The sequence below is a fragment of the Bradysia coprophila genome, unplaced genomic scaffold (assembly GCF_014529535.1).
Source record: "Bradysia coprophila strain Holo2 unplaced genomic scaffold, BU_Bcop_v1 contig_87, whole genome shotgun sequence".
Lineage (NCBI taxonomy): Eukaryota > Metazoa > Arthropoda > Insecta > Diptera > Sciaridae > Bradysia > Bradysia coprophila.
In genome coordinates this window covers 1,177,432-1,202,822 of record NW_023504014.1, presented here as the reverse complement: position 1 = coordinate 1,202,822, position 25,391 = coordinate 1,177,432, and the positions used below count along the sequence as shown (strand labels likewise).

The 25,391-nt window shown below is 38.2% G+C and overlaps 3 protein-coding genes across 4 annotated transcripts; 2 read left to right on the top strand and 1 right to left on the bottom strand.

Moving 5' to 3' along the window:
• The first annotated feature begins 3,039 nt into the window (after positions 1 to 3,039).
• LOC119084623 (heparin sulfate O-sulfotransferase) lies at positions 3,040 to 7,990 on the top strand. Its single transcript, XM_037194691.1, has 6 exons — positions 3,040 to 3,372; positions 3,439 to 3,733; positions 3,802 to 3,940; positions 4,009 to 4,106; positions 7,289 to 7,411; positions 7,468 to 7,990. The coding sequence occupies exons 1-6, from the start codon at positions 3,255 to 3,257 to the stop codon at positions 7,718 to 7,720; spliced, it is 1,026 nt and encodes a 341-aa protein (XP_037050586.1). The 5' UTR covers positions 3,040 to 3,254; the 3' UTR covers positions 7,721 to 7,990.
• Positions 7,991 to 15,444: 7,454 nt separating this feature from the next.
• On the bottom strand, positions 15,445 to 20,746 carry LOC119084622 (Fanconi anemia group I protein). Of its 2 annotated transcripts, none has more exons than XM_037194688.1 (16): positions 20,563 to 20,746; positions 20,354 to 20,467; positions 20,157 to 20,295; positions 19,897 to 20,098; positions 19,597 to 19,835; positions 19,409 to 19,524; positions 18,894 to 19,350; positions 18,746 to 18,834; positions 18,572 to 18,684; positions 17,948 to 18,518; positions 17,800 to 17,883; positions 17,658 to 17,738; positions 17,451 to 17,596; positions 17,054 to 17,388; positions 16,819 to 17,000; positions 15,445 to 16,600 (listed from the first exon to the last, which is right to left on the bottom strand). In XM_037194688.1, the coding sequence occupies exons 1-16, from the start codon at positions 20,650 to 20,652 to the stop codon at positions 15,488 to 15,490; spliced, it is 4,071 nt and encodes a 1,356-aa protein (XP_037050583.1). In that variant the 5' UTR covers positions 20,653 to 20,746; the 3' UTR covers positions 15,445 to 15,487. The 2 variants fall into 2 exon arrangements, with proteins under 2 accessions (XP_037050583.1, XP_037050585.1); XM_037194690.1 differs by having other exon boundaries at positions 17,057 to 17,388.
• Positions 20,747 to 24,211: 3,465 nt separating this feature from the next.
• On the top strand, positions 24,212 to 25,385 carry LOC119084621 (derlin-1). The gene is made up of 4 exons (XM_037194687.1): positions 24,212 to 24,463; positions 24,525 to 24,728; positions 24,795 to 25,051; positions 25,114 to 25,385. Exons 1-4 carry the CDS (start codon positions 24,311 to 24,313, stop codon positions 25,259 to 25,261), a joined length of 762 nt encoding a protein of 253 aa, XP_037050582.1. The 5' UTR covers positions 24,212 to 24,310; the 3' UTR covers positions 25,262 to 25,385.
• The last annotated feature ends 6 nt before the right edge of the window (positions 25,386 to 25,391 follow it).

The window sequence follows — 25,391 nt, the reverse complement described above, 5'->3', positions numbered from 1 at the left end:
TACAAACCCGTATATCTATTGCGTACGTGACCCTAGTGCGTCTGTCACCCTACTTTGACCGTAAGCCTATTGCGCCGGTTAAAGTAGTTAAAGTAAAATTATTATGTAATGTGTGCATCTTACAAGTTGCGCATAGCGCAACTACGAAGCCCCGTACGACGTTCCTTTCAAATAAAACCAAAATTTCAAATAGCCCTAAAATTTTAATTTATTGAGTATAAATACACATAGGGCCTAGTATCGGCCTCAGTCCGAGGATCCAAATTTAATTTTTTTTTCAACTACATTCTATTCGGCCTTTGATTACCTTCCAAATGAAACAAAAAATACGAAAAACGGATGAAATTTGCTCGAGTTATATGTAAAATACGCATAGGGCCCTAGTAGCGGCCTTAGTCCGAGGACAAAAATGTAATTTTTTTCAACAACATTCTATTCGGTCTTTGATTACCTTCCAAATGAAACAAAAATTACGAAAAACGGATGAAATTTACTCGAGTTGTATGTAAAATACGCATAGGGCCCTAGTAGCGGCCTTAGTCCGAGGACAAAAATGTAATTTTTTTCAACAACATTCTATTCGGTGTTCGATTATCTTTCAAATGAAACAAAAATTACGAAAAACGGATGAAATTTACTCGAGTTGTATGTAAAATACGCATAGGGCCCTAGTAGCGGCCTTAGTCCGAGGACCCAAATTTAATTTTTTTTTTCAACAATATTCTATTCGGCCTTTGATTACCTTCCAAATGACACAAAAATTACGAAAAACGAATGAAATTTACTCGAGTTCTATGTAAAATACACATAGGGCCCTAGTAGGTTTTCACTTCTAAGGCCCTAACTCACGGTCCACTCACCCGATTTTAAAAAACTTTTTTTTCCTGGATTGGTATTGACAATACCTATCATTTGCCGTGTTATTTACATTTCCATCGTTTATTTTGCCATAAATATCACCAAAAGACCTTAAATCACTTAGGTGGCCCTAACTCACGAAGGGCCGACCCGAATATGCTCATCTTCGAACTTAGCCTCACTATTTCGACTATCTTTCAGGGAAAAAAATAATTTTGAAATCGGTTTTGATTTACTCAAGATATCGACGTGACAGACGGACAGACGGACAGACGGCCCAAATTTTTATTGCGGATTCGTCATCTATGAACATAGGCAAACACTTTGCCCTTACCGTCTGCTTCGAATTCCATCAATTACACACGGCATCGTAATCCTATAAGCCCCTTCGTACTTCGTACGGGGCTAAAAACCACAAACTTTGAGACTAACTTCTCTGGTCATTAAATAATTTTGACTATTGGTGGCGTTTTCAAAAGCTGACCTCAAACCCTATCAACGATATCTGGTCGAGCTCTGACATGTTAAAGGATCGGGAGCCTCAGCTATAGGAGGCATACTTCTCTCAAACATTTTACTTTAGGAAAATGTCAGAATTGACTAACTATTTTTACCCTAAAAATTACAAGACCATGATGTCTTGAAATGATCTGCAACTGTATGACTAATCCTGAGCCTTCCCACACGCATCCCAATGCTAGAACTCAACGATAACATGAATTTAATCATTTTTTTGGTAGTTTCCTTTGGATTTGGGGAAAGATTAAGCATTAAGGTCAGTTCCTAGAATTCCATCACTCCAGAAGATCCACCTTCTTCTCAGCTCTAGAACTCAAGTATAGCAAGCATTTCAATCAGTTTTCTTGAACTCTCTTCTGGACTTGGGAAAACATTAAGGTGTCTAAAGGTCAGTTCCCGGAATTCCATCACTCCAGAAGGTCTATATACAAAAACAAAATAGTTCGGAAACTTTGACCCCTCAATCATATCCAATCGTCAAAACGACATACCAATCCAGACTACTTTTGTATAAGCGTGAAGATAATAGGTTTGTTCCAAGTAACTGTAAACACGAACTTTGACAACCCGAACAAAAAACAATTTTGTTTTCATGACTTTTCAAACAATATGCATGTCTGAATTGTCAAGATTTGTGTTTCATCCGCCTTCGTAAGTGTCCTAACCTGTTCTCTCAGAGCCTTGATATTTCATACAAATCGACCAACGTCGCCTACGTGATTTACACAGAAATATTATTGAGGTTATGGCTCTGTGGATGAAATTTGACAATTCATATGGCCTTGGAACAAACCTATAGATCATATTCACGGCCGTTTGAAATGCCATCCACGTTAAAAAAAATCTCATACAAATGAATGAATAAACGAAACATTTAACGAAACTAAAGTGAGGTTACGTCTGAAAGTACCGCATCTTGAAGATGATCTATAGGCCGACTCGAGGGGTGACTCACTTCTAGATTAAATGGATTAAATGGATTAAATGGATTAAATGGTATTAAATGGATTTAATGGATTAAATGGATTAAATGGATTAAATGGATTAAATGGATTTAATGGATTTAATGGATTAAATGGAATAAAAATTGGATTAAATGGATTAAATAGGAAAAAAGTTCATTTTACCAAATACTGTAAAAGTCTTAAAAATTGTTGATTTTGATCGAACCACGTACTACAACTTATACTACAATGTTGAAAAGCGAAAAAATCCACTTTTAGGAGTTTTTGGTGTAAAGTGGATTAAAAGGATTAAATAAATTTAATACCATTTTTAACAAAAAAAAATTTCCTATACCTCACGAGTACTTAAACGAGCTGGGGATCGTGCAAATCTATTTTTCGCAATTACTTTACAAATTTTTCAGGTGGGTAGCCTAATTATTTCGGAAAAATTAAAAAAAAATTTTTGGATTAAATGGATTTAATGGATTTATTGGATTAAATGGAAGTGCGTCACCCCTCGGGCCGACTCTTCTGACACAAAACTCAGTATTCACTTCAATGTAAAACGAAACTCAAATTTCGCAGTAATTAAAATGAAATTCAGGCCTGGTTTATGTTCATAACACGATATTCAAATTTTCCCGCCTAACGTAACGATAACTTTTCATTTTGCAAAACAAACGTCTCGGTGTTAACTTTACTCAGTTCGATCTGTCGAACGACAGAACACAAAAACGAAACAATTTTCACGAAAGTGAAATTTTTTGCCTCGATTGTTTTGATTTGGGTGCTATGCAATAAAAATCGCGATCCAGTTTGTGCATTATCCAGTGGAAAATTGGATTGTATGTTCAAAATGTGAATTTCTTTCCGTGCTATCGAGTGTGTGTCACAGTGATTCATCACCAAATAGATTCCAAAAATAAAATAATGAAAATGATCTGTAAAAATAGATTTATTTTCCTCATTTTATCGGCAATTGGTTGCTTCAGTTTATTTTTGTATTGGTCCACTTTTCCATGGTTCAGCAACAAAAATTCCAATTTCGGTATGTCGAGACACCCCACAACTTTTGCTAGTCTTTCGCTAACGAACATTTTCACCATTCCAACAGCAAAATTGACGTCCAAGAACAATTCCATCGGAAAACAAAATTCCGACGTCAACTTTGACGAGAATTTGGTGGTCATCTACAATCGAATTCCAAAGACCGGATCGACCAGCTTCATCAATTTAGCTTATGATCTCTGTAAAAAGAATAAATTCCACGTTTTGCACATAAACATCACAGCCAACATGCATGTACTGTCGCTGCAGAATCAATTGGATTTCGCTAAGAATATCACTATGTGGAATGAAATGAAACCAGCCCTGTATCATGGACACATGGCGTACTTGGACTTTTCCAAGTAAAGAAAAAAAAAGTCAGAGAAATCGATTGGCTGTTAATATTCGATTTCCTTTTTTCGGTTCACAGGTTCAGCATGCCATCAAAACCGATTTATATAAATTTAGTTCGTAAGCCGCTCGACCGATTAGTGTCATACTACTACTTTCTACGTTTCGGCGACAATTTTCGCCCAAATTTAGTGAGAAAAAAGGCTGGTGATAAAATGGTTTGTGTTCAATGGATTTTTCGGTGTGATGGCAACAAACAATTGTTCAAATTCCATTCTATTTCCAGACGTTCGACGAATGTGTGGAAAAGAAGCAACCAGACTGTGATCCTAAAAATATGTGGTTACAAATTCCATTTTTCTGTGGCCATGCTGCTGAGTGCTGGTAAGGAATTATTTTTAGATTTACATTCGTCAAGTTGCGATGGTCCATTTTCAAACCATTTAAGAGTGATATCGCCAAATCTTCAGGTCATTATTTTAACTTTGGGAACAAGCGGTCTCCGATTTTGATGAGTGATAGCTCGTTGGATTCGTCTTTCAATTCTAGGAAACACGTATCTTTCACTTTTTCTAAAAAAATTTGATTTCTGTGAAAAGCGTTCAAAAGTGAAGACATGTCAGAGGGTACCGTAAACAGTTTTTCGACAATAACTCAAGAAAAAATTGTTGTAATGTTGTACGAATGTCGGCCTTGGAAAGACCTACAGGTAGAGTATACGCACCGCTTGGTGCGAGTAGATCCACGAGAGTTACGACTGAAAATGTACTTCGCTCCAACTTGATCATATCGTTTTTCCAAACTCCTGTCACGTAGCAAATATTGGTCCAATTGAAAAACTAATTACTGTTCCGTAGTCCTGAGGTCATTTGCTATACGCTAACACTTTATTTGACTAAAATCCTCCGAGAAAAATTTAATGATTTTTCTCTTGATATTACTAATAGTGGATCTGATATATTCGTGGCATAGCGACGCGTTTTTGTATTGATAACGTAAAAGAATAGTTGACGATAAAAAATGACTGCCATAGTACCGTTCCAGATGCTGTTCCAGCTGTAGAGCCCCCGGAATAAAGAAGGAAAAAATCTACATTTTGGCACCAACTTTTTTTCCAACACTTCTGTGGGCTTGCAGCACAAAATTACTGGGCTCATTTATATGTGGAACGATAGTGGGTGAGGCCAGCTACAACACCCCATACTCAGATTCGTGGAACATCGAAGCTGCAGAAAAGGCGGACTCTCCGAATATTCATTACATTTTTAGTCATAACTCTCGTGGGTCTACTCGCACCAAGCCTTGCGTATACTCTACCTGTAGGTCTTTCCAAGGCCGACAATCGTACAACATTACAACAATTTAAAATAATTTTTTCTTGAGTTATTGCCGAAAAACTGTTTTCGGTACCCTCTGGCATGTCTTCACTTTTGAGCGCTTTTCACAGAAAACAAATTTTTTTAAAGAAAAAGTGAAAGACACGTATTTCCTAGAATTGAAAGACGAATCCAACGAGCTATCACTCATTAAAATCGGAGACCGCTTGTTCCCCAGTCACCTGAAGATTTGGCGATATCACTTTTAAACACAGGCCTTGAGACAATTGTTTCTAATCCCATTCACCTCCCTGTACCATCAAGGAGCATATCTACTAGCTTGGGAACGATTAAAGTAAGGACTAAGCAAACATCGACGGTTTTGTTTCGTTTGTCACATTTATTTATTTCCCAGTAGCTTTCAATGCACAACAAATTCCAAAACCAGCAAAATGGTCAGTTGGCTTAGTGGAATATTATTACAATACGAGTTAAGGCTCGACCCAAAAAAACGTTCTGTGAAAATCGATTCCGTAATGGTAGAGTTCCTCATAAGAACTGCAACAGTCAAATTTTGTCGTACAAAAAGCCGGGTTTTTTTTGTATGACAAAATTTACCGGTTGCATTCCCTAGTTCCTCTTGGAAAATTGATTTGGTAAATTTGCTCAAATTTTAGAAAACTTTCCAAAAACATATCTCTTAGCCGACAATTGTTAGCTTCTTGAAATTAGTTGTAAAAAAACGGTGTCTGGCAACTAGGGATTGCAAACCGGTTTAAACCGAACCGGTTAACCGGGCAATTTTAGCCCAATCGAAACCGCGGTTTTTAGGCATAAAAACCGGGGTGTTCGGTTTTTAAAGTCGCTCCGAAAGTCCTAAATTTATTTAAAAAGTTCTGTGGCAAGCTTGTATTTTCTGCCTATGTCGTATTATTGGAGTTATCCTTGTTTCATAATTATGACATGAGCAATGTGTGATATGAGGTGCCATATAGTGTAACTCTATGTGAGGTGCAAAACATTGGTCTCGGAATTTTGACATTTTTAATGATTTCAAAATAAACATAAAAAACTTCAAAAAATCGAAGCCGGCGTTGTGTTCCTTGCACAAAAACTCCTCATGACATGTGGAATGTGTAGTTGATAAATAGAAGCACCGAAGGCACGAATAAGGCAGAAAACAGAAGTTAGCGACAGTACTCATTCATGGTAGACAAATGGTAGTCGCAACATCGAAAACGTTATTAAACACAAGACGGCTGTGTTTGAGGACCGAATCTAGGGACCGTTTATCAGCATTTACTTAAATATTGACAGTGTTGACACTGAGAGAACATGTTCGAATGCTGGACTTTTATATGTACAAAATTACGTTCTAGATTAAGTGATACGAAAATTGGTTTATCTTCGATGAGGAGGGTTGTATCCTCCGCCGAAGTCAAGAGATGCAATCCTCCGAAATTATAAACCAGTTTTTCTGCAGAAACTTAAGATATTTTATGTGTCGATGCAAAGATAAACCCAAATTCCCTCTCCAAACAAATTCATTTAATTTCATTGAATTAAATATGAAATACCGCGTCATAAACGCGAAAAAAGTATTAAAACTATGAAATTCAGAGATTTTTTTTTTGATCTTAGGGTTGAAAAAACCGCGGTGAACCGGTTAATTGCAGTTTTCAGTGGAAGAAAAACCGGAACCGCGGTTTTTGAATTCGAGTTCGGTTTGCAATCCCTACTGGCAACACTGTAAGGCTAGATTGTAGGCTAAATACCAACTAAGTGGTTGCTGAAGTAGTTGTAAAAGTAGTTTAGCAACTTCTTTTGCAATTTTTTCAACCATAGGGTATTCATTCCTTACGAAATACTGAGAAGATATAAATTGTTCGACCATACAATAGGGAACGATAGGAAATTTTGCGATTTCGTCAGTGGTTTTCATCAGACAACAAATTATCTTTCATCAAAAAGTAGCTGTAAAAGTAGTTGCAAAGCTTTGAAGCTGGTTTTGCGACTACTTCAGCTCTTTAGCAAAAATACTGATGTAAAATTAATTGCATAAAGACATATCTAGCCTTGACTGCAGTGTTGCCAGACTCCCTTTTTTTACAAATACTTTTACAACTAAGTCAGAGGATATAATTGGGAGGTATGCCTTTACGACAAAACAATTTTTGTCAACCTCTGTACCCCTTTTGTAAGATTATTACTGTTCAACATCATGCCATAAAATATCTATATTGATTCCAGGATCCCAGGCAATGAATGGGCGCTCAACCAAGCAAAACAAAATTTAGTAAATAATTATTTCTTAGTCGGTGTAACGGAACAAATGGAAGATTTCATCAATTTATTGGAACTTTCACTGCCGAGGTAAATATATTTAGTTAGTGCCAATTGATAGTCGATTCATTACTCTCAATATGCAGAATATTCAACGGAACGTTGGACCACTATCTGAATTCGAGCAAGTCGCATCTGCGACAGACGGCATCGAAACTGCAACCGACTAGCAAAACAATAAGTGATATAACAAAGTCTCCCATTTGGAAAATGGAAAACGAACTCTACGAATTTGCGTTGCAGCAATTTCATTTTTTGTACAAATTGCGCAACAACATCCGATTACAAGGGAAGAATTTGACGCAGAAATATTTTTATGAGAAAATTCGACCAAAGTAAAGTCGATTGGATTTGACCGTTGAAGTGATGATAGTGGACGGACGACAAAAAAGTCGAACAAGAAAATGTTTGCTGGATATAATGAAGCAGTGAACGTAATTTGATGTAGTTCCAATGCACAATTGTTGATCGCAAGCGAATTGTGTAGTGTACAAAATGTGAATAAAATCCTGTAAATTAAGAAACGTACGACCCGTAAGTTTATTTGTCTTCCAGCTTAATTACATCAGATTTGTATAGTGTTCGCAATAAATATACATGTTGTGTACCGAAGAAATGTTTAATTTAGGTTCCTTAATGGAAGTCGGGGTGCTCTTCGTCACAAATCTGAATTCGTGTTCACAAAATGGAGAAGTCTTAATTTTAGTGGACATGCACAGTCTCTATCTAAACAAAATTCTCGTTCATTCGCTCACGTCGGGACACGCCACAGACACAGCGTTTCAGATCATGAACGAGTGCCAGGTGCACGAGAAGCCCTTTCCTATTTTTGGTTGAATGTCCGCACAAGCTACAAGCATTTTTGTGAGTGGTTCGGAAATGGTTCATTAAGCCGGAAGTACTTTTTAGCTTTCGACAGCATTCGAGCACGGGACACTGGACTTGTTTCTGGTGCACCATTAGTGTATGTCTGGCATATAGGAACGCATTTCCGAATATTCGATTGCAGTCACGGCATTTTCGACCAGTTTTCACTTCAACACACTGAGCGGTTTTGGTTTCTTTCACACTGGTTTTCTTGTTGTTAGAATTTGCACGAATTTTTGGTGCCATTTCAATGAATCGGTTTTTTCTTCTGAGAACTACTGCACTACAGTGAATGTATGGTCAAATTGATAATTTTCGTACAGCAGGTTCTATTCAACTGGAAATATCAAACTCTGTTTATTTCACAACTCGCAGTAATATACACACAACAGGTCTGCATTATATACACACCGTTCACTTACCGCGACGCTGAAAATTTGTCATGACGCGTCGTGCATGGTGCGATAATAATTTACGCAACAGCACTAAGTATAACAGGTTTAAATACGTATTCAAATGTTTCTATTTTGTGGCTTTAGATAGTCAATTGATTCATAATTCTGACATTTTTGGTATTTTCGAAAAGTATAATACCTCGTCAACCTAAAACGATTTTTTAAAAGATGTAGAGACTTAACAAGCAACACCAGGTTCTTGTGATTCTACTTCAGATAAGTCTTCCAAGTAATCTTAATCTGATTTGAATCTGGGCACTATGTCAAACTGAAATTCGATAATTTGAATTTTTTCATTCAGAAGAGTTTCAGATCCAAATTAATCTGAAATGTTCATACACAATTTTCAGATAGATAGATCAGATCGGATTCTACCCGATCTGAATATGAAAAATCGAAAAATGAAGAGACTGAAACGTTTATATTCAGATCTGATCCAGGGCTATTTTGAGAAAACCATTTTTCAATATTACGTCCGTGATTTTCTTTAAATTTTCAACCTCTCTTTTCTCCTCCTTTCCAATGTCTATAACAAAACATGACATAGCATAACACTCTCCCAAAGCTCTCCTCTTATATTACAGTTTGTTCAAAAATGAAATGCACAGTTTTTAGTATTTCGAGACAGTTGACAATTTCAATCTGTCAGATAGTAAAGGATGCGTTTAATTAACCGGCGCATTAACAGATTTGAAATTTGAATGGTTTTTTTCCACAGCTACAGATTTTTGCGTGTTAAGTTTCTTACATTTTTTGCAAATAGCATTTTAATAGTAGGAAACTTAGATTTCGTCAGAAGAATTTGCGAACGGAAAAATGTAAATTTATTTTTAGTCTGAGTATTGTTCTACATCTATAATTTCTCTTAGATCGTGTCTTTATTCAAAGAAATCGATGGTGTTGTACAGCGGCTAACTGTTAGAACCCAGCCACTATTGAGAATTTTAAATAAATCGAAACAATCCAATCCACAATACATTCCATAACTTTTAACAGCTGTCAAAAATACTATAGCTGCATATATTAGCGACTCTTTTTCAAATACCGAATAAATTTGCTTCAAGTCAAGTTCAATTTTTGCATTGATCAACTAGTTTTGGTGATCTTTCTAGTAATTATTACGCACTACATGGGAATCATAGAGTTGAATTAACCTATAATTAACACACATTTAATAGTTGCTTTTGTTAAATATTCAATGCACAAAACTTATTCTACAAAACCAGTCCACTGAGCCAACATACATGTTCTATTGAAATTTCAATTGTCAAAATAATATTGAAGCCATTGATTTATGATGACGAGAAGGTACATTCATCTCTCAGAAATTTTACTTTTTCATTTCTTTTATTGTTTTGTTTATTTTTTTGTGTTTTTACGAAATCCTTTTCATTATTCATGATAACTCAAAGTAAATACAAAAACATAAAAAGTAATGAAAAAGTAAAATTTCTGCGAGATGAATGTTCCTTCTCGGCATCATAAATCAATGGCTTCGATGTCATTTTGACAATTGCCATTTCAATAGAAATGTATGTTGGCCGAGTGAACTGGTTTTGTAGAATAAGTTTTGTGCATTGAATAACAAAATCAACTATTAAATGTGTGTAAAGTAGAATTTAATTCAACTCTATTCCCATGTAGTGCGTAATAATTACTAGAATGATCACTGAAACTAATTGATAAATGCAAAAATTGATCTATTCGCCTAGTCGGTTGGACTGTAGGGGAGCCACATTTTTTATAATTGTTGACAAATTTTTTTTCCCTGATGCTTATTCGTGTTTCCAATATCGTCACTTCAAGTGCTAATAAAACTTCTTGTAAAAAATTTGCTAAATGTATGAAGCAGACGGTCTTTCTACAGATTTGAGTATTCAAAGACCATCGATTTGTTTGAATAGAAACACGATCTAAGAGAAATCATAGATGTAGAACAATACTCAGACTCAAAATAAATTTACATTTTTCCGTCCGCGAATTCTTCTGACGAAATCTAAGTTTCCTACTATTAAAATACTATTTGCAAAAAATGTAAGAAACTTAACATGCAAAAATATGTAGCTGTGGAAAAAACCATTCAAATTTCAAATCTGTTAATGCGCCGGGTAATTAAACGCATCCTTTACTATCTGACAGATTGCAATTTTGAAATGTCTCGAAATACTAAAAACTGAGCATTTCATTTTTGAACAAACTGTAGCTTAAAGAATTTTTATCCGTTTTTCAAAATGTTTGCTGGAGTTGACTAAGGCTTACCTTCTACAGACGGCAAGCAAATGACCAGTATTAAAATCGGGTCTATTATCGATCAAAGCAGGGCCGTAGCTAGACAAGATTTTCAGGCCGGGCTCAAGCCCTTAGATTGAAACTTTATAAAAAGCTTTACGTTTATTGTGCAGATGTTAAAACGATTGTCGTAATTTATTATACTATTTACTATTTTTGTTTATGTTTACTAAAACTAGATTGTGTGAAGTATTAGTCAGTTGTGACAACGCGAGCGGAGCGAGCGAAATTTTTTCAGTAATAATGATAGCGACAATTTCAATTTTTATTTGATTTCTTTTGAACATAACATCGGTAGTCAGGATGGCCATTTGATGCCGAGACTTCACTATTGCAACAACGCCCTTTCATTATTGAAAACTTAAAGAAATGGCCATCACCTCAAGAAAGACTCAAAGAATTGAGAATTGACTACAAAAAAAAATTAGATTTCGAAAACGTACTGCCTTTTTAAAATCCATGCTTGTATGTTAAATGTAGTTCAAAATTATAAATAAGAAGAGTGATGTCTTTTAGTATAACTTTTGAAGTAAAAAAATTTACTTCCAGCCAAAAATTGTACTCTTGAACTTTGTTAAGGATTGAAGAAACTAAGGAAACACAAAATTCTCTGAATAGCTTCAATTTGTTCCAAATTGATCTAAAATTTTAACTTTTTGTCAGTGATCTTGAAGTCAGAAAGCTGAGGAAATATTTTAAATCAAAAACATGAAATTTTTGAGAAAAAACTTCCAAAAATTTTCTAGCGGTACAACAGCCGTCTCAACTCGTCTATGAAAACCGCTGCCATGATCCGATATCTTTAGAAGCTTATCATGTTTTAGTAGTTCAAGAACGAATGCTTTTTTTATGAGAAAGCAAATCGTACAGAAAAGCTGTTCAATGTCATTAACAAAGTCATGTAGCTACACTGGAAGTTACTTGTTTACGACCATTTAAAATTCAAAATGCGAAAAATGTAGCTACTGAGCCAAGTGAACGCTGAACATCTTTTATGACCTTCAGCTTTCAGCGTAGATCAGACCTAAAGCATTCATTTTTGACCTGAATTTACCCGATTCCGAGCCCTCAAACCTTGATCAGGATTTAGATGAACAAAAGTACTTGATGACTCAAAAAGGAAAAATTTCAAAAATTTCGTGTTTAAGCAACTAAGCAAGTTTTTGTCTCAACACGTCCATCAAAGGTAATTTGGGATTAGGATAGCCAAAGGTTGAAGCAAAAAACGTTTTGAGCATCTTGAATGTTTTTCATACAACGTCCTGCATTAAAACTCAAAATTGTTTTAAGTCTCTACTATGTAAATAGCCGCGCAGCGAGACTTTTTTTTATGAACTTAGAAGATATACACAGCAAATGAACAAACAGAATTAGGTTGATAAATACATAAGGCATATGAGAGACATCAACTTCAATCGATATGTCTTTAAGTTAACAGAATTTCCAGATGAACTCTAGAAGTTCCAGGGCGGGCTCGCAAGATTCCAAGGCGGGCTCAGCCCGCCTAAGCCCATTAGTAGCTACGGCCCTGGATCAAAGTATTTTTAGTCTGTTGATTTAAAATCTTGTACTTCAATTTTTTCAACATGCATTTTACCATATAAAGGACCATATTACTCAGAGTTTGTCACTATTTTTGTCGTCGTTATCGATAACATATGGATATTATAGTTGTATGACAGGTTAAGTGCTTGACGTTGAGTCCTTAGATGGATGACATTGGTGTGACGACATGGGACTTATTTCGTGAATCATTTCTTGCTTATTCCCTCGTTGCTTAATACCGAAAAAAGAGGTTTTCAGCTTCCAGCTCGGGTTGGACACAAGTCCTGGAATCGAGCTCGCTAAATAACTTAAATTAGAAACAACATTTTCTTTATCGCGAGACGATTCATCCATTTATCAACAGATTTTCTAAGAAAAATATTACTCGATGAGAACGAATCACGTCAGTAATTAATAAACGATAAATTTTGATCGAAATATAAAGAGAATTTGGATATCAACGCAGATGTACAAGCTGATCCTAAAAATTTGTAACTATAAGAAGGGTCGCAAACCACTTTTGAACGACATATTTACAAAAAAAAACGATCTCTACAACGTTTCTATACAGCTTTCGCTGTAAAATTTTGGTTTAACAGCTTTTTTTGGTACACAATTCATTCCTCCTTTAACAATGAAACTCAATCATCTTCCTGTTAAATTTAAAATATCACCAAATAATGAATGAACCAAATTTAATGACCCTGTGACGCTTTAAGACAATCATTTTAAAAAACAAAAATCAAAACAAATAACTAAGATCTACTCAGGACTTCTTAATTAGTTACTGTGTTTAGCTATTCATACCTTCATGCATTTAGACAAACTTGGAAGGTGGAACTAAAAAAAGTGGTACTATTGTAACGCTGCATATATGGAGCGTTACAATAGTACCACTTTTTTAGTTGCACAAGCTAGCCGTTTTCAAATCTAGCTAGCTTGTGAAACTGAAAAAGTGGTACTATTGTAACGCTGCATATATACAGCGTTACAATAGTTTCACTTTTTCTCAGAGAGCTGCTAATATGACGACTGGGTCGTTTCGACGGATAGAGGGAACATGTCGAATGACAGTTGGGTTTTTGAGAGAGAATTCAATACATTTTCGCTCAACCAATTTCAAAATCATTCGACATATTCCCTCTATCCGTCGAAACGACCCAGTCGTCATATTAGCATCTCTCTGCTTTTTCTAGTTCCACAAAAAAAGTGGACTAAAAGAGTGAAACTATTGTAACGCTGGTATTTTTGACAGATATGGTGGAAAAGCTAGCGAAAAACAAACAAACACGCTGTTTTGTTTGTTTTCTCGCAGAGCCTACAGTAAGGACTTTCGACTGGGGTGCACTTTTAACTAAAATGTACATATTAAAAAAAATTACGTTACAGTGTAACCCAGGGCCAGACTGGCTGTATAAGGTACACTATTAGTGGACAAAAAGTACTTTCTGATTAAATGTATTTTTCAGTAGGAAAATGTTGAAAAATATTTTTTTTTTTTCACTTTTTTCTACCATGTCGGTGAGACTTGAACGGATCAAAACTCTTCCGTTTGGTGTGGGCCGGTGAAATTGAATTTTTCCATTTAAATCAGCATGAAATGCCCGATCTGGTGATACTCTGCTCATGTGCGAGCTAATGCTCGGAACGGGTTCGGGTTGACCTGTTTTAGTTCAGGTTGACCTCAACCGGATTCATGACCTGAACCTGAAAAATTATTTCGGGTTCAACCCGAACTTGACTCGAACTTCGACCCGAACCTGAACTGAGCCCGAAATTTTAAATTTAATCAGGTCGGGTTTGGGTAACCCGAAATTTTTGACTTTTTTTAGTGTAATAAACGCTCAAAATTTCGGGTTAACCGAACCCGACCTGATTAAATTTAAAATTTTGGGTTCAGTTCAGGTTCGGGTCGAATCCGAAATTGAAAATTCAGGTTCAGATCAAATTCGGGTTGAACATTTTCGGGTTCAGGTCAGGTTCGGGTTAAACCCGAAATCGAAAATTCAAGTTCGGGTCAAGTTCGGGTTGGACCCGAAATAATTTTTCAGGTTCGGGTTAAATCAAGTTCGGGTTCCGGTCTGACCGAACCCGACCCGTTCCGAGCCTTATGTGCGACAGAGGTCGTTAACAGTTCCATTTTGCATTAGGAACGGCGCTTCTTGATAACGTTCATACAACTGAACCTTTGTCTGCGATTTAGCGATGAGCAATGCTGACTTTCATTAGAATCATCTGGGAGGAGCAACACAAGCTCTTAAAAGAATGTCTGAGTCTCTAGAACCCAAACTCAAAAGTGAAGTTAGCCTAGAAGAGCCGATGACGATCTGAATACGCGTTCTGAAGCGTTGAGAATGTGTTTCGATCAAATTTGTTCTTCTGCCACTTCGACTCTTAATGAAATTTAATGAAAACTTGATCGAAATAGATTCTCAACGCTTCGTCTGTTTTCAGCATAACAGCCTGCTGTTGATCGATGTGTATACCGATATTATTAACACTCTGTAGTCAAAATAGGCCAAACAATTATGTAAGTTTGACTTTCGGTTTCGAAAGTGAGCGACACAAGGACCAGTACAACAATATCTCACTGGTTGCCTAATTGTGTTAGTTTTTTGATCCACTGAAATGAAACCTACCGCGCTATCAGGTAATGAATCATTTCCGCGAGGTGCTGCAGGTAAAGTGAACAAATTAGTCCCTTGACATAAACATAGAATTCTAGGCATGGTCTAAGCAGGAATTTCTTCATTAAATTCGCTACCTTTCTGCTATGGATGATCACAACATTATTCTGCAGTCCAACAGGAATCCATTTGAGATAAGAATACTGTATTGAGAAGTTATGGGAGTCATGGCTTATGGTCGTGGTTGACGGAGTCGATTTGGATGAAATGAAATTGATGGTCAGATGCAACAAAACTTTATTTTCACTCAAATCACCTCAGCTCTAAACATTTTTCGATTTCGTTTTTCGTCGTTTCGACGGCGGTGCGTCTTTCTCCTTCGCAGCGGCCTTATTCGATCTCTTAGCCTTTTTGTTAATGCGTTCCATGTTCCGCAAAATTTTCGCTTTCGTCAGTCCCACATCGGAATCCTTGGTCAGATTCGAACTGGCTGTCGTCGAAGAAATTTGCGACGAATTTCCATCGTCGACTGACGTCGCTTCTGCATCGGATAGTAAGTCAACATCCTCTTCCTGTTCGTCCAAATTCGATTCGCTCACTTCGATGCCATTTTCCATGGTCTGGTCCAGAACGTCTTGCAGATCTTTGATCTTAAAATATCGGACGCGACCGATGTGAAGATAACTCGCCAGATCGGACTTGGTCTTTTTACCCAGATAAATGACATACTTGTTGAACGTTTCGATGCGTAAAACGAGCTTCGGCAGGAATTTCGTTTCACGGAGCACTTTGTCGGGCAATTGTTTCTCTTCAACGTAACTGATCATACAGTACACTTTGTGGGATAAAGAACGACCACCAGCTCGGATGAGTTGGTCAAACAGGACAGAGTGGCAGTCGACCGGGACCATAGCGTGACGCAAAATCAGATATTTTGTTATGTTTGTCAGACAGACGTACAATTGAATCAGCAATCGTTTCACTTGATCGATACACATTCCCATCGGAATCGCCGAATTGGCCAGATGTGTGGCGGCATTGCAAATATGTATTAGCTGGCAACAGATCTTGCGCTCTAAAGATCTCATTGACTGGATGACACTGGGACACTGGCCGGTAATTTTTAATTTGGCCAGCAAACTTTTCGCCTTCGTTGTGAAATATTCGACGAACTCGATCTGTTGCCGCAGGCATGTGCACAAGTATGTGATGCAGGAACTGACGGTGTACGGTGTTAGTGAATTCAATTCAAAGCGACACTCCAGCGATACTTCTTCGTGCTGATGCAGCATCTGGGATATTTGCAATGCCACACAATCGTAGTACGAACCGAATTCATTTTGCATCCGAAGGTCGAATAGGAGCTTGTGAATGCGATTCATGGACTTGCTGCTGATGTCATAGTCCAAGGAAATTTTGTGGACCCATTGGAAAGCCTGCAAGGAATGGGATGGTAAATTGTTTGGGTGCGGCAGATCTGGTCAGTAGGCAGAAATTCGAAATGTTTATAAGATCGGGCGGTGTCCGGGGAACGAAGCACATTTTCACCGAACCTCGTCACTCGAAGGAAGACAGTTGCCCAAGGTGGAAGTGCCTTCCATATCGAAAGCACATAGCCCAATCTACCAGACCACCATGCTTAACAAGCACTCACCTCCAACGTATTTGAATCATGTTCGGGGAAATTGCTGTAAAGCAGATCCAAGCATTGTAACATCAAGTTGATGATCCGATTCTCCGCCTCGCTGTCATTTATCACCAAAGTTTCGACATGGTCTTGAATCACCTTCGAAACTGTGATTATACTCTGTGACACCTTCTCCGCCGGTTGATTGGCTGTGGAAACGTTGCGAATTAGCAAAGTGAATTGTCGGATCAGCACCGGAACTTACTTAGAAAATTCAGGAATTCGTTCAACTTTCGCTTGAAAAGCACATCCCCAGCGGTCAAACAATGATGAAACAATTCGATGCTCAGCTCGGCAAATGTTAAATCGAATCGTTGAATGATGTCCGTCAAATTGGTGACACATTTTCCAAAATTTAACCGTGCCACAGCACACAAGTGACTGAACGCTGACTTGCTGTGCTTCAACTGGCGATTCTGCGGGTCCTTGTAGAGTTTCGTGATTTTTTGCGAAGCTGTCTGGACAATGAAACAAACGAAATCCAGACTGGTGCGAAGGGGATTCAATTGATTTGCTGTAGCGAACGGGACATCGTCTCTGTGAATATGGAAATTGTTAGCTCGCGCATACAACAAGTGGTCATTCGTGAGAGAAATTACTCGTAAATGATCTGCAAGAACATGTGTATCGTAGGTAGATCCCAAATGTTTTCGGGTTGAAAATGGACTGCTTTGACAGCAGCGGATGTGTTGGCAGTAGTGTCTGCGTTACGACCCTTTCTGGCTTTCTTAGTGACATTCGCTGCCTGTAGATGGAAAGGATTTGAGTTGGATCGTTAGACGAGGAAATAGGAGCTCTGTTCTTACCGTAAGTTTCTTGAATATGGCGGCATGGTGTTTGTACAGTCGCAACAGTTTTATCAGGTAATTGTTCTCCGTCGATGCTGACTAAATTTAAGCGCAAGATCTCAACGACTTAACTTTGAAAAGATGATCATTCATAACTTACGTGTAAAGCAAAGGCCATCAGTGCCTCAATGGTATTCAAGTATTGAACGGCAACATGACTAGTCCTTTCGTTCAATTTGTCGACCTACAATTTTCAGTTGAATCTCGTTACCATTTGCTAGACTAGGTTTCCAAGACCGACTACTTACCAGACCCAGTTGCTCCACGGTCAACACATCGATCTTATTCACCAAATTGTCCAGCATTTTGATCGTCGACTCTGTCTCACAGTGTAGATCGTTCGACCGTGCTAGAACCACAATGCGGCTCATCAGAAAGACCAAGTGTCCCAGACTATCCCAAATGTCGAACACATTTTCGCTTCGTTCGCGCACAATTTTCTCAAATTTAATCTCGAATCCCAGATCCGATACATCGAAGTACTGCACAAAATGATGCGTGAAAAACGGCAACAGGTGCGGAATCAATTTCGGATTGAATTCGATGGCTCTGGCCAATCCCTCGTACAGCGTCACTTTGACGTCACTGGTCTGATTGAAACATCTCTTCAGCACTCCGAGTATTTCCAGGGCCAACATATCAAAGTGTCGACTTTTGTGCATCCGGTTCGATTGGATGATTTGTGAAGCTAGCGACAATCCGGAAAGAGTCGGTTGAGAGAGTATGTTGCCGGTTCGAGTTCGACGTGAATTGTTGTCGCGAATCAACTTTAGGACGACGCAAAATCCGTGTACTCCCATCTGGATGGTGGAGACATTGCTGCAATCGATGTCTCGTTACAATTTGATTTAAATTGCATTCAACATCCTTACCGGTCATAAATGGCTTTGCGAAGGACGTCGATAAATAAATCCCGAATCTTCTCCGATATTTTCATCAGAGGACTGATGGCCATCATCATATCAATCGCATTTTGGCCGGGAATCTGGGGGGGAAAATGGGTTTAACAGATGAATATGTATCACCAGTCGCTAGTGCCAGCTTACCAGTAACATATTTTCCAACACATGACTGATCGGTCCGATGCATTCAGAAACAGTTAACGTGCAGTTAAGACTCAGTCGTGTCAGGCATTCTAGTAAAATCACAGAAAATAGAGTTTGATGATACGCAGAAGCTAGTCATGAGTCTTACCAACATACTGACTACAATCCTGATTCACAATCATCAAGTGGACGATTTCCTTAACGATCCCCTGGCCGAAAATGAATCTCTTTTTGACGAACTTTTCCAAGAAACCGATTCCGATGGCATTCAGTTCCGGACAGTCTTTCGTCTTCAGCAAGACGAAAGCCAAACTCACAATGCCCGGCGTAACTGAATCCATTCCTTCTCTGCTCTGATCGATGAGTATCGCGAATATTTTATCCAAATCGACGGCGTATGTGTCCGAGGCATCCTTACACCAGGCCGACTGTGCGCACATTTTCTTTTCCGTTTCGTTGTTTCGGATGACATTGCGAATGAACAACAGAATCGGTGAGTTTGACAGGGTGGTTGTGGATGAGGGGTCACGGTTAATGTTACACATTGAGAACAGTGCATTGAGCATGAATGGCGTGAGAATGTATTTGGAGACGGCTGATAGGGCCTGGAAAGTGTTGCATTGTATTTTGATTGCGTAACAAGTTGTTGGACGTCTTACTTACCCGACAGTTAGCCACAACCTGGTCTTCAGTTAGTTGATACTGCGTACTTTTGCTCAAGTGATACAAAATCGTCTCTTCTGCCTCGCGCATGTCCTTGTCGGAATAGGGGTACGGATCTGAATCAAACAAACGAAAATTGCTCGCCATTAGTCAGATGTACGGCCAGAGAAACTTACACCATCACCTACCGATACTGTCCGTTTCAGTCATGGAATCGGCATCCAGATCGGTAAACAATTTCCGATAATAAAATTTGTGGAAAAACTTTTGAAAGCTGAACAACACCATCAACACCAGCGGTACACTAGTTGTAAGCGCGAACAACTGATTGGCCAATGGAGGCAGTTCGGTTGGTTCCAGCTCTTGTAGACTGTCGGCGAATTTGCCCAATATCTTGGAGCGCTCCTCTTTGGTGATTGGCATTTCTCTGTGAAATGGGAAATTGATTTGTGGCGGGCTGTTCGGTCGGATCGGTTTCCCAACCATACCTGAACATCATTGCGATCGGTGTCAGAATTTGAACCGGCCATTTCATCATTATCAACGATTGAATGCATTGCTGGCGAAACTGTGCTCCGGTCGTCACAATGCCATTCACCATGACCTTTTGGTAATCACTGACCAATTTCAAGACTGGCGGAAACAGATCCTTCCAACCAACACATTTTGCTTCGCCACATCTCATAGACTCTGCAACAATTTACGAAATTTGATCGAAGTGCCTCTTACGAACTCATAGACCCAGTACCTGTACAGTATTCGGTGAATTCGATCAGTTGAGCTGGTGTAAATTTGGGCAGATCAATGAATAAGCGAGAGATTATGTCGTATGCATGTTTCTGCGTTACAACCACCTTGTTCAGTTGATCGAGAACGGTGGATACGATCTACGGTTTAAGGTTTGAAAATATTGGGATCATCAGTCGAACCGTTGACGTAACAAACCTTGAATCGTTTATCATCGCCTTCAGACAGACTGTCCGTTCCTATCAGAATAGCGTCCCAATAGGATATGAATGTATCATTCGATTGACCTATCCTTGTCGCCACTTCGATTAGCTAAACGAAATGAAATGGAATTTGGCGATGAGGGACAGTGTTTGGGTAGTTTCGGTGTTGTCATTTTGTTTGTTTAGCAGTTTCGTTGTGTTTACCTCTTTGGTGCTTGTGTTGTCGACTAGATGCGACAATTCTTCGTACTTCTTTTGGTGATTCAAATGGATTATTTGCGTTTCTAAATCCATTTTATGTCACAGAGCGGTTGATGTTTGTCGATTTTGAATTCAGTGTGACACTTTGCGCACACGCACACATTTGTACCCATATTTCATCCGATTTCGCAACGATAAACAATAGCCCTACATTACCGTCGGTGGACCCAGTAGATAAATTAAATACTTCGATCAAATGCAAAGTTTCAACCTTGGTTTTGGCAAGGTTCTGAAAGAACAGGTTCAGACCGTTCAGACACATCTGAGTTGATCACGAAGGCGGTGACACACAAATTTTGACAAATAGATCATGTCCGGAGCGTTAGCGGAGGACTTGACGCAGTCTAACTTCCAAAAAAAGAACGAAGAAATTTTTTTGAGACGCGGCAACTATATATAGGCGAGAATTTAAGTTTCTTTCCTTTGTCCTGTATCAACACAAATCCTATTCTATCTTATTCGCACTTCAAATACGAGCAAAACGAGCTATCACTCGACTATGTAACTTTAAAATTGCCGGAGATACATCGTTTTGAAGTTGGTCATTTTGATAGAAAATGCACCAAATTAACGTTTTCCAAACAATCAAAATCTTTCAACTTACTCTGTATGTTTCTATCTGTCTATCTGTCTATCTATCTGTCTATCTATCTGTCTATCTATCTGTCTATCTATCTGTCTATCTATCTGTCTATCTATCTGTCTATCTATCTGTCTATCTGTCTATCTATCGACGGTCGATCTCGGAAACTAGTCAGCCAATCTCCATGAAATTTTGCAGGAACCTCAGGGTGGGCATAAAAATGAAAATGTGATACGCCATTACCCCAGGAAAAACCAGAATTTTGTTTTATTGGCCTCGAAGTGGTTTCTGAGTGTGGTTTTCGAGGGTCGGGAACGCGTTTTCGGCTGTAGCTTAGCTGTATTGAAACCTACAGAGGCGTGCGACCCATCAAATGAAAGGTATTCGTAACACGATTCGAACAAAAAAATAATTAAAAAATCGGGGCAGATTCGTTTGAGCTAGAGTGATTAGAGTGACCAAATTTTGAGCTACTCGAGCGTAGGATGAAAGGACTAATATTTTTTGGCTTATGAGAGATAGAGATTTACTTTCTTCGGCAAAGTCTCAGAGTTTTACGAGTAGAACAGAGGGGCATATGTGAAAAATGTCGAAAGTTGGAAATGGGTGGGTCAATTATGTTTTTAGAGGTATTTCTTGAATGGTGGCAGATAGAGAATTACTTTCTTCGTCAAATTTTCGATTTTCGTCAAATTTTCGATTTTCGTCAAATTTTCGAATTTCTTCGAATTTCGTCAAATTTTCGAATTTCATCAAATTTTCGAATTTCGTCAAATTTTTGATTTTCGTCAAATTTTCGATTTTCGTCAAATTTTCGAATTTCGTCAAATTTTCGATTTTCGTCAAATTTTCGATTTTCGTCAAATTTTCGATTTTCGTCAAATTTTCGATTTTCGTCAAATTTTTAATTTTCGTCAAATTTTCGAATTTCTGTTATAAACTGTTATAAAAAGCAGTGTTCTAAAACTTCTAAAACGACTGATATCCCAACAAAAATCTCTTCGAGACGCAGTCTTTGAAGTACAATTTCTAAAATGAATGATATCGCTAGAGTTGACGCTTTCAGCTTCGTTACGCAAAAATTAAATTTTACACCCAATTTTAGTTCAAACAAGCTGGCTTAGTTTTTCTCATCATCTGCCAAATAATTTTTACCAAAAAAAATTGACTGGAAACAACCAAAATTTTACCAAAAAAATCTGCGTCGCAAAGTGGAACAGATGTTCAGGAACAGACCAGCAAGAAAATTTATCTGCTACATGCGACGCAGATTTTTTTGGTAAAATTTTGGTTGTTTCCAGTCAAATTTTTTTTGGTAAAAATTAATTGGCAGATGATGAGAAACTAAGCCAGCTTGTTTGAACTAAAATTGGGTGTAAAATTTAATTTTTGCGTAACGAAGCTGAAAGCGTCAACTCTAGCGATATCATTCATTTTAGAAATTGTATTTCAAAGACTGCGTCACACTTTTCTCGAAGAGATTTTTGTTGGGATGCTATTTATTGAACATACTGAATACAGATTGTTTGAAATGTCAACCTGATAAAAACTATTTTTTTCCTTCAAGTTGACATTTCAAACAATCTGTAATGAGTATGTTCAATAAATAGCATCTATTTGTCAAAATTTGTGTGTCAGCCGCCCTCGTGGGTGTCTTAACCTGTTCTTTCAGAACCTTGGGTTTTGGTGGTTTTTGGTTTTAGTCAAGGGACATAGTCTGGAGGTGATGTTATACATAACCGAATGAGAATTACGGTGGCACGAACATTTGAGATCTTTGAAACTCTAGCCTACTGAGCTAACTCTACTATATTATGTACAAACCTTGGTTTCAGTCAAAGTATTAAAGGTAATGCAAACCCTCAACGGATCAGAGAGAAATTACGGATCCCGACTTTCAGGTGAATTCATTTTTGTAATGTTGCCGTCATAATATTTTCTTGTGACTAAGTTGTTGCACCATGGTAAGGTGAATTCGATTCCATACAAATGCACAAGCTGCAACTTGAAGCAAAGGATTTCAACTTGTATCACCTGTATGCAATTTAAAGAAGCCAAATTGATCTGAAAGTAAGGATCCATGCCTAACTGCAAGGTTCTGAGGGAACAGGTTAAGACATTACTGATTACGAAGACGGTGAAACACAAATTTTGACTATTTAGACGGATTTTGTTAAACAAACTCATTGCAGACAGAGAAATGATAAGTTGGTATATCTGTGACGAGATAGAAGGAACATATGAATGACAGTTGGCTCCTATAGACTGTTATGATCAGAGCGCGAAAACCGAAGACTAGATTATTTTAACTTGCCTTGGGTACTTGTCAAAATATCTTCTTCTCTTTCATCATAACACTCTATGGGAGAGAATTTGTATGCAATTCTGTCACATTCTATCCCATAGCCATTGGAGCCAACTGTCATTCACATGTTTCTTCTATCGCGCCACAGGCGTACCAACTTAACATTTCTCTGATTGCAGATTGTGTGAAATGTCAACTTGATAAAAATGTTAATTTTCTTCAAGTTTACCTTTCATACAATTTCTAATAAGTACAGGTTTGTTCCAAGTAACAGTAAACACGAATTTTGCTGGCCGAGCGAACACTATTTCATCCACAGATATCGGTTTTCACATAAATTTTGATGAGGTTATGTCTCTGGATGAAATTTGACAGTAATTTGACAATTTGTATGGCCTCGGAACAGACCTATTCTTCACGGCCGATTTTGATCGTGAAGAATAAACTCGTCAGTGACAAGTGTCAATAAAGATGTCAATTAGTTTTGGAGCGCGTTCACTGAGCGACGAAAAAAATAGAATTTTTGTACGGACTCTTAACAAAATGTGTATATTGTCAAAATTAGTGTTTCGTCCGCCTTCGTAAGTGTCTTAACCTGTTCTTTCAGAACCTTGTTTCAATGTGGGTTAAGAGCAGTGCGATCACTGATTTTGAACTGTCGATAAAGTAGGGACACGTCATACCAAAACGTTTCAATTGTCAGATGCATCGTCAGAGTGAAATGTCAGGCCATCAAAACAAGTCATTCTAGAAGTTGTTGCATTTAACATCGTAAAGTACGGAGACAATCTCACACATAAAAAATGACTGACATAGCCGATTGGTACAAACAGCTACCAAGATTCACCAAATATTGGCTGTCGCTGACTGTCGGTATCAGTCTGTTGGCCAAAATAGGAATTCTGCCCGATTACTACCTCGTCTTGTTTTGGGATTTCGTTTGGAGGAAATTGCATGTAAGCTCCAGCTGTTCGTTTTATCGGTAGAATTCAATTTTTGACAAATTTATTTTCAAAGATATGGCGACCCATCACAGCGGTATTCTATTACCCGCTGAATCCCAATACGGGCTTTCATTTCATGCTGAATTGCTTTTTCCTGTACAATTACTCACTACGCTTGGAACAGGAACATTTCAAGGGTAGTCCGGCCGACTACCTGTTCATGCTGGTATTTAATTGGCTTTGTTGTGTAATTGTTGGTGTAATTGCATCATTCCCGGTAAGAGACAATTCGATTGTCGTTCGATTGACTGTTTGAATACTCATCAATCACCTCCCCTCACAGCTCCTAATGGATCCGATGATCCTGTCAGTTTTGTACGTTTGGTGTCAACTGAACAAAGATGTGATTGTGAACTTCTGGTTCGGGACACGTTTCAAAGCGATGTATCTGCCGTGGGTGTTGCTGGCCTTCAATTTCATTCTAAGCGGAGCCATGTTCTCATTGGTCGGAATCGTTGTCGGCCATCTGTACTTCTTCTTGAAGTTTAAGTATCCACAAGAGTTGGGCGGAGCATCGTATTTGGAAACGCCGGGAATACTGTAAGTTGCTCGTTGTGACGCTTTTGACCATCCGATCGCTCATTCTGTGACATTCCTTTCAGAAAACAATATTTTCCGGATGTTCGCGGTGGTGTCCATGGATTCGGTGTAGCGCCGGAGAATCAACGGAATGTGCAAGAGAACAACGAAATGGGAAATCGATATTTCGGAGCTCAGGGCTGGGGTCGAGGGCATGTGCTTGGTCGTTGATTTGATTAAATGTTGTGGCTATACAAACACAACGTCTCCTGGCTGAGAGAAGGTTGTCTCTAAACTATTGTAATTTACATGTTCTACTATCATGTCACTAAACAAGGACAATAGAAAAACGAAATTTCAA

Coding starts and splice junctions, on each gene's coding strand:
- LOC119084623 (XM_037194691.1), top strand. CDS start 3,255: ATGAAAATGATCTGTAAAAATAGATTTATTTTCCTCATTTTATCGGCA. Junction 3,734..3,801: donor GCGTACTTGGACTTTTCCAA/GTAAAGAAAAAA, acceptor TTCGGTTCACAG/GTTCAGCATGCCATCAAAAC. Junction 7,412..7,467: donor TTGGAACTTTCACTGCCGAG/GTAAATATATTT, acceptor CTCAATATGCAG/AATATTCAACGGAACGTTGG.
- LOC119084622 (XM_037194688.1), bottom strand. CDS start 20,652: ATGGATTTAGAAACGCAAATAATCCATTTGAATCACCAAAAGAAGTAC. Junction 17,739..17,799: donor TGATGGCCTTTGCTTTACAC/GTAAGTTATGAA, acceptor GCTTAAATTTAG/TCAGCATCGACGGAGAACAA. Junction 17,597..17,657: donor CCATATTCAAGAAACTTACG/GTAAGAACAGAG, acceptor TTCCATCTACAG/GCAGCGAATGTCACTAAGAA.
- LOC119084621 (XM_037194687.1), top strand. CDS start 24,311: ATGACTGACATAGCCGATTGGTACAAACAGCTACCAAGATTCACCAAA. Junction 24,464..24,524: donor TCGTTTGGAGGAAATTGCAT/GTAAGCTCCAGC, acceptor TTATTTTCAAAG/ATATGGCGACCCATCACAGC. Junction 24,729..24,794: donor GTGTAATTGCATCATTCCCG/GTAAGAGACAAT, acceptor CTCCCCTCACAG/CTCCTAATGGATCCGATGAT.